At 26.4% G+C, this 9,061-nt stretch overlaps 1 protein-coding gene across 1 annotated transcript; it reads right to left on the reverse strand.

Moving 5' to 3' along the window:
- Positions 1–4,375: 4,375 nt before the first annotated feature.
- Positions 4,376–7,970, reverse strand: LOC145849603 (hydroxysteroid dehydrogenase-like protein 2). Its single transcript, XM_082954572.1, has 3 exons — positions 7,661–7,970; positions 7,094–7,453; positions 4,376–5,074 (listed from the first exon to the last, which is right to left on the reverse strand). Exons 1-3 carry the CDS (start codon positions 7,935–7,937, stop codon positions 4,815–4,817), a joined length of 897 nt encoding a protein of 298 aa, XP_082810698.1. The 5' UTR covers positions 7,938–7,970; the 3' UTR covers positions 4,376–4,814.
- Positions 7,971–9,061: the final 1,091 nt, after the last annotated feature.

Raw genomic sequence — 9,061 nt, forward strand, 5'->3', positions numbered from 1 at the left:
TACGCTACTGGGTTGGAGTAAATATCCAGATGAGTAATAGTGATGTTGTAAACAGTAAAATAGATTTTGAGGTTAGATAACTTTCCAAGTTTTTACTTTTAAGAAGTTGATACAGAATAGTAAAACTATAACAGTTTATATTTCATGGTATAGAGATCATAGTTTTTATTTATTTAATAACATTTTAAAATAACAATTACCAGATATATTGGTTGTAATAAAAGCCAACCTAAAATTTTAAATAAGTATTAAACTTAAAACATTTATTTTTGCGTTAACTAATATAATTATTTAAGTATTTTTTACTTAAGTAAACTAAATATTTTTTAACCATTACTTTAGCAAACAAACAAACTTTAACACATAATTTTTAAATTATATATATACTTTAGTTCTATGTAACATTTTACAGGGTTGTCAAATTTTTTTGAGAAATTTATTCCATATTTTTTAAAGTACACGTTTTTGGGTCTATTTTTAGTTTAAAGTTAAGTTTAAGGTAAAAAAAACTGTGTTAAATAGAATAAAAACTTTTAAAATATACTGTAAAACTAGTTTGAAATTGTTTTCTAATATTTTTTTTTTTGACAATGAAACCTTTTTTTTTACCTTTATAATAGATTTTTCGCGTAAAATTAAAATTTTACTACTTAACATGAAAAAATTGCTTAAAATTCTAGGTTTATTTATTTTTGTTCAAAATTCGAGTTTTTTTTTCTCAAATTCTAGGTTTTTCCAGGATTCTTAAGCCTCAATTGTCAAATTTCAGGTTTTTCTAGGATTCCAAATTTTTTGGAAACCTTGATTTTAACTTATTTAACTATGATTTTAGCTTATTATAACAAAAGTCTAATATAATTAAATCTACTAGTAGTTTTTCAAAATAACAAAAAAATTACTTGAGTTTATTATTGACTAAGATTAGTTATTAGTTCTTGTCTCTTTTACTTTAAAGCTTGTAGTTTAAATAATGGATAAAACAAATTACTTAAATTTTAATAAAAATTAATTTTAATTTTTGTTATTAACTTTAACAATGAAAAGTATTATTTACTAATTTTATAAAAATAGTATCACAATGTACACATTTAAAACAAATTATTTAATATAAAAAGCTTTATAACTACAGTAGAAGTTTGGTTTTCGGAAAACTAAATAAACAATTCTTGAAAATTTAGTGTATTATTAATTTTCAAATAACAATCTTTAGACGATATCTTGGAAAGGAAAAAAAAACTTCTGAACAGTTTAAAATGTTACTCAATAAAGTAAAACAGTGTCTCAGGCAGACTTTGTAAAGAGCACTTTGTTAAGTGTTAAAAAATTCCTAGCAGTAGGATTTAAATTATTACTTTTAATAGTATAAGTTTTACTGATGGGGATTTTTAAACACTAATCACAGTGCTTTTTATTAAGTATGATTTCAAAGATGTACATTGTACATACTTTTTAACATATAAATGAAAACTTATTGATTTTATTTAAAAATTATTATTTATTGTTAAACTGTAGTCAGTTAGTGATTTTTTTCTGTTCAAGTAAAAGAAAATATTTTGGTTTATGTAAATGTAAATAGTAAACGATAATATTTTATTATAAAGTTATTAAGAAGATTCTTAATCTTGAACTAAAATGCATATAAAAAAAAGATGTTTCAAACTTGATAATTCAAAAATTATTTAGATGTACAAATTAAAACAACTTTAAAGTAAATAAAATATATAAAATTAGTTCAGTTATTACAAAAAATTCAGTTTTTTTGATATTTTCAAACGATAGTACAGAGCAATTTATTTCTATATAACATAAGTTAAGACTTTTAAACTTATACTAAATCACTAATCAACATAATAATAAAAAAAGACTTAAGTAGTCAGTAGCTTTTAATCAATTTTATTAAAAATTGATAAACTTACAGAAAAAAATTTCACGATTTATAGAATATATGAATGAAAAATAAAGAAGCAGTATCATCAAAATGTATTTGCACATATAAAATAGTCTTTCGTAATACGATACTACCTAATAGCTTCCAGTTTAATAGAAAATTTTGTTGCGTTTTTAAATTATTCAAAATGTGTTTAAATTTTAACTGTCTGTACACGTTTTGTAATTGAAGAGCGTTTCGAAACATTTAAAACTTAATAGGTATTTTTTTTATTCTGAATCAAAAAACTTTAAAAGCTCTTAGAGACATATTCTTTTCTTACATCCTTTTTACTTTTTTCTTAACCAAGTATAGCTTGCTTTACAAAAGCAGCAAACTGGTAGATAACTCTTTAATGTTGAAAATCAAGTCTTAGTGAAGCGGCCGTAAGAGGGTACTTGGGTAGACTTAACGAGAAATTCGAAACTAGCACTACATAATCTGGGGTTGGTATTGAACAGCAAAATTTAAATGTCTTAGGCACAACTTACGGAAGATTTAAAACTTACACTAGATATTCTGGAGTTAGTAACAAGTATGTTCTATTTTTTTCATATTTCTGAAAATTATTTTGGGAAACTCTGGTTTATACTTTATAACAGAATTAATTTAGCGTTGAGAGCAGTTTTCAGCTTCATAATAAAGAAGTTAATTCAAAAAAATCATAGTTTTTTTTTATGTAAAGTAAGTTATACAAAAGTTTTTTGTTGTAATACTTTCGAAATGAGATTACAATGGAAACAAAATATTTCTTAAAGCAATACATCCAACAATTTAACTTATGTAAAAACAAAAACTTACAGTATTATTAAGCTTAAAGCAAAATTTTATACACCGCGTTTTTTAATTTATTATGTTGGACGACAAAACATAAATCACAACTTATAGCATGATTGTAATTTCGAAAATTCACGTTGAAGATAAGACTACTTGATTTGACCAGCGTTTTCAAGACTAATTTTTACAAATACTGATAAACTAGTAAAACTATTTATTTTAATAACTGAGTTTTTTTTAATTATAAGCTTTTAGGTTATTAACCTTTAGAAAAATACATTATAAATCCATGATCTAAATAAAATTAGTAATTTTTCATTTAATACACGTCTTTGAAATATTCTTGCATTTGCTCTAAAACAGGGTTTGTAAAAGTGGGTAGTATTTTTCAATAAAATTTAAGAAAAAGATTTAGAGAAATCATTCTCTAAAACTAACTTTAAACATAGTGTGAGTTAATTACCAAATTCCATTAAACATTTTGACAAACAATTGTTAGTGATCAGAACTTTTTAGATAGCAAATTTTACATTAAAAAAAAATCGACTTTTAAAATTTAAGATTATACTTGTTTTTAAAATTCTCATTTTGTTGTTAACAAAACTAATTATCATTAAAAATGTTTATAATTCTAAGAATTTTCGAATTTTTATTTCAAAAACTATTTACAATTTAAATAGGACCTTGTGAAGTAAGAAAAATATTTGCAAGCTTCTTCAAAAATTATTGAATTTTATATACTCATACCTGTTACATTCTTTAAATTGTTTTGTCCACGACATGTTTTGTCTTGGACATGACGTTAATCTGTTTTGGTATAAGACTCGATAACCGAAAGGTTTTTTCGTGCAACTTTTTGAGCATTATTTGTGGTTTAATAAAGAAAATAAAACTTGTACAAATTTCTTCTTTTTAAAGCAGAAAATAAGTATATGAGTGAGTATATATCTGAATTAAATATTTCAGATTTAAAATTTTACATTAGTATGTCTCAATGTTAAATGTAAACCAGAACTCAGAATGATATGCAAACTTTTGTATCAACTTTAGCATTTTAATAGATTATCTAATTTAAAAATCAAAAGTTTATTTAATATAATTGGGTAGCATATAACAGCATTATCGTTCCAACTTATAATGCCTTACAACTTTAAACTACCTTACAAAGTTAGTTTGATAACGTTATTGTTAAAATTCTAAACGTCTTTTATTACAGTTGTTTTAAGTTATAATTTTAAGTTTTATAAAATAACTTGATAAAATTATACAAAAACTTTCAGCAATGCAGAAAATTTACGTAAAGTATTGAAGTTAAATCATAAAAAAATATATATTTATAAGAAAACTTACTCGATAGTTAATGTGTTTAATAAAGACCCTAAAATAACCAGATTACAAGTTTTTTTAGTATAAACTGAAATTTTTCTATTAAATTGAAACACACGTAAATATTAACAAACTTGTAATATTGACTAAACTACACGATAATAAAAAAAAAAACTAAGCTATGTTAACTAAACTTATAATTTGAGGTTAAATACAAGTTAGTTGCAAATGATTATAGTTTTAAAAAAAGATTTTTTTTTCAATAATTAGCAAGAGTTAATTTCAAACTTTATCAATATTTGTATATAGCTTAAAATATTTTTAAATTATTACAAACATCAGCACAACAAACCAAGTGAAACTAAACTTTAAAAAAATAATGATTGCATAATAAAATAAATTTAAATTACAAAGTTTTTAATAAAAGTGATATTGATTAAAAATGTATATTACAAAAGTTTAACAACATTGAACTTTAGGTTAAAATATTCATTGCATAATAACGAAAACAAAAATACAGACAAACTAACATCAGGTGTAACTTATTTAAAAACTTTAATTTGAAAATATAATTTACTAATTAACTTTAAATCATAAAATATATAACTATAAACTATAAGATATTCCATACCAAGGTGAAAAAAACTAAAAGCAATATTATTCAACGTTAAAGTGGTAAAACAGCTATTAAAAAAAAAAATTAAATACAGATGTTTAAACTATTAATGAAAAACACAATGAAAAATTTAAGCAAGTCCGAACTTTTAGTAAAAATCCACGCGATTCACTTTCCCGCCACTTTGCGCTGAAACGCCCTCGCGATGTTCTCCCAACCCGCGCCCAGCGTCACCAGGTCGACCATCTCATCGCTCCCGGTCCCCGCCACCGCCGCATATTGGTCCAGATCCGCCACCCCCTCCTCCCTCACCACGTGCTCGTCGATGTAGAAGTTTCCCGCGCAATTTCGCCGACACAAGATGGCGTAGGCGGCGTCGGCCATGATGTCCGGCTTGCGGCAGTACCTCGCCACGCCGTCGCCTCCCCCTAGCGGTTAGTTAATTTGTTTGTTAGTAAAAATTACTCGCACCTTGAACATGGTATGTGTATTTTATGAAGCTTGAATTTGGTGTGTACGTTGAATTTTCTTAACATCGAAAGGCTACTATTTACTTTTTAATACGAAACTTTTATACGGTTTTGAAGGTTGTTAAGTGAAACAGTTAGGTAATTTTAGTCTATATTTTCAAAGATTGATAGCTTTTTTTTTTTGTAGAAATACACAAATTATTGAAAAATTAGTTTGGTCTTAGAACAAAATAAACTGCTTGTTATGAAATGTTTGTTTTTAGTTCAGCTTGGTTCTTCATAAAGCTTTTCAACTAATCCTATGCAATAACAATTTTGTAAACTGGGTGAGTTTTCAAAATGAAAGTCCCATTAATTTTAGAAACTAATATAAAATTATTACCAGCAAAGAGATCAATAACCACAAATAACTATATAAGAATCCTTGAATCTATATTAACTTATACCAATTAAATTTAATAATATTTATGAAACAACGCCTGAAAAACTTTAGCATCATGTTACATTTATTTTTATTGATCTGATTAAAAAAAAGGTACATATACCGTTGAAATCAGACAAAACTGTAAATGGAAAATAAAGATAATCTTAAATAAATAGAAAATATCTAAAAACCATTCAAATCGCCTTGCGCCAACTGGTAAGACAACTCATACACTTTTGTTGTAGACAGAATTCTTTTATTTTGTTAAAGCTCAAAATGCACTTGCACAAAAATTAAAAAATCTTGGTTTTCTGGTCACAAAATTTTTCAGTAAAATTTTTTTTTTTTAATTAATTGAAAAATTGCCAAGATCATGGCTGTTAATATATGCTTGCACTATCTATGTTTACAAATATTTTAGAAGACACTCTTCTAATATTAAAATGTTCAAAACATTTAAACAAATTAGAGATTATATGCGGAAATAGCAGTCAGCATATTTATGTTTACTTGTAAACATCAGTACTTATAAAAATAAAAAGTTAATATTAACTAAATATAATTTCTGATTGAAAAGGTAAAAAAGAAAATATGTATTATATTATGAATTGAACTGTAAAAAAAGTGACAATGTAATTAGCCAAAATAAGAAAATAAAACAAATTTGAATGTTAAAAAAATCAATAATCTTAAATTCAACATTAAAAGAATAAAAGAACTTCAACTGATATAATAAAGCAAAACTAGTGCAAAGCAAAAAATGTCTTCGAATAATAGAAATCAACAATATAAAACTATAAAAATTAAATGGTTGTACACAAGTAAACCAAAAAATAACAAATATTGAAACTTATTACACTCAATCCCATTTAGTTTTGATAAATAACTAGTATGTGTTTTTCAAAATTATTTTTAAAGGCGAAGTCAGCTGGAGTTTACAAGAAAGACTAAAAAAAATTACTGGTTTGTTTTTGTTTGGTTTCAAACTAATTTTAGTGTGTGGCAACAATGGTAAATGTGCTTTAAACCCAAAAAAATCAAAAAACCCTGTAATTTGAAAGATCTACACCCAAATAAAAAACAACATTATAAAATTAAATTCTAACATGTAAAACTTGATTTTAGTTTCTGTACTGTTGCTTTAGTAAATGGTTGATGTTTACAGTTTGTTTTAAAATACAAGATCTTTTAATTAAGTAGTTTGTAACTTAATTATTTTTTATCAATAATTAACTCAAAACTTTTTATGGCCATATTTTGCAACTTGAACTTGTTTTACCAAGTTTTATAAAAATAATGCAACATAAAACTTGTACTATGAACTTAATAACATTGTTACAAATAATGCTAGATAACTTTTAATACAATTATTTAAATAACTTTTGAAAAACTAACATGGAATTTTAAAAAAATCAATTTAATTTTAAACACTTGAAATTAAGATAACAGAGTTTGTGAGACTAATTTTGTAGTAAGTTGAAGACTTTATAATACAATTAGTTCATTATATTTAAAAATATTTCAGTTTAAACATATTAACAAATATCACAAACCGATCATTTCCATTGCCGCAGTGATGATGCCAGTCCTTGGCCACAGTGCGTTCACCGCAACCCTGCCCTCAAACTCCGCTGCCATTCCCAGCACACACATGGACATGCCATACTTGGCAATGGTGTACGCGGTGTGGCACTTGAACGCCTCCGGTGCCATCAGCATGGGAGGGCTCATGTTGAGTATGTGGGGGTTCTTGCCCTTCTCCTTGGACTCAAGCAAGTGGGGGAGGCAGGCTTGGGAGCAGAGGAACGTGCCCCTGGTGTTGATCTCGTTGAGGAGGTCGTAGTTCTTTATGGGGGTGTGGGCCACGTCAGTCAGCCTGATGGCGCTGGCGTTGTTTACCAGGATGTCAATACCTTTATATTTGCATTACACATTCATTTGGTCATTGCATTTTTTATATTATATAGGATTAAGTGTTATTTGGCTTGGAACTTTGTAATTTATTGGAAGTATATATTTTGTTTAACTTGTCATTTAAATAGTTTAATTACAGCTTTGACAATATGTTAAGGATATAAACCTGATTACTACTACAGAAAACAATAAACCATTCATATTACCTCCAAACGTTCTGACGCTCTCATCAACTGCATCCATGACAGACTTCTCATCTCTGACATCCACAATGCAAGGCAGGCACTTTCCTCCGGCATCTTCTATCTCCTTGGCCGCAGTGTAAATGGTTCCTGGTAGCTTTGGGTGAGGCTCGGCTGTTTTTGCAGCAATCACTATGTTGGCCCCATCAGCAGCTGCTTTCAACGCCACTGCTTTTCCTATTCCCCTGCTGGCGCCCGATATGAATATTGTGTAGCCTGCAAGCTTTCCAGTGTTGAGCATGGTTGGTGTTGTTATCCTTAAATGTTGCTTAAAAACTGCCTGGAAAAAAAGGTATTTATAAGCTCTCAGTTAGTGTTATTACAACTTAAAAATGTTAAGAGATGTATATATATAGTAAGATTATAAAAAGTTAAATGTAAACTAATTAGACTAAATTGTTAATGGATAAATAGATATGACAGAAAAAAATAACTTAAGTTTTATTGCACTTCTAAAAGAGCCACAAACAAATAGTTCGGATTAAAATAAAATATTTATATTATAAGATAAAAATGTTACTTATGAACTTAAATAATTTAAAGTATCAAAAATTTTATGACCAAAATTTAAAAAAAGTCTTTTTTAACAAAAAAAAAGTATTTTACTTTAATTTTTTTTCAAGTCTAAAGTAACATTTTTTGTTATTGTGTAAAGATTAGACTGTGAAAGTTTGAAGCAGATTGCTTGAAAAATTTAAATTGAATCGATTTTAAATGAAATAGTCTTTTTTTTGCTGTTTTAGTTTTCCCTTCCCATAGGGAACCTATTATGAGGCTTAATTTTGACCTGTCATATCAAAAAAAAAATTCGAATTTTTAGGTAAGGTAAAAAGCAACTTGAAGCTTAGTAAAAACTCTATAAAATAAGATAAACTTGTAAAAAAATGGCTTAGTCATGACATTATTAGAAAATCTATCTACTTCTACATTTTTCAAGCAATCTAAGTCATAACTAGTCATGTTTTTTGGGCATTAAGTTATAATTAAATTCTGTACTCACTACATTAAATAGGATATACTAATTTTGTAATAAATTACATATGTATTTTGGTTTAAGACATGTTTAAGCTTGTTGAAAATAGTAATAGTTAATAAAAAAGCTAAAATATGTAAATGTTTGAAGATATTTCCTATATTTAGCTCAAACTTTTTTACACTGCACAAATTGAGTTCCCATAAAATTGTTTGTTAACATCATAAGAAATATTGACATAGTGCCAAGTGCAAAAATGTAAAAAATTAAATAAAAAAGTCAATGGTTTTATAAGAACAGCTTCGGAATGGTTTTATAAGAACTAAAACAAAATGACACAAGTCTTTTAAATTCAAGTAGTTTTAATATTATGACAACAAACTCCTTCTATT

Source organism: Thalia democratica, chromosome 2, assembly GCF_965202585.1.
Source record: "Thalia democratica chromosome 2, ktThaDemo2.hap1.1, whole genome shotgun sequence".
In the NCBI taxonomy this organism is placed as follows: domain Eukaryota; kingdom Metazoa; phylum Chordata; class Thaliacea; order Salpida; family Salpidae; genus Thalia; species Thalia democratica.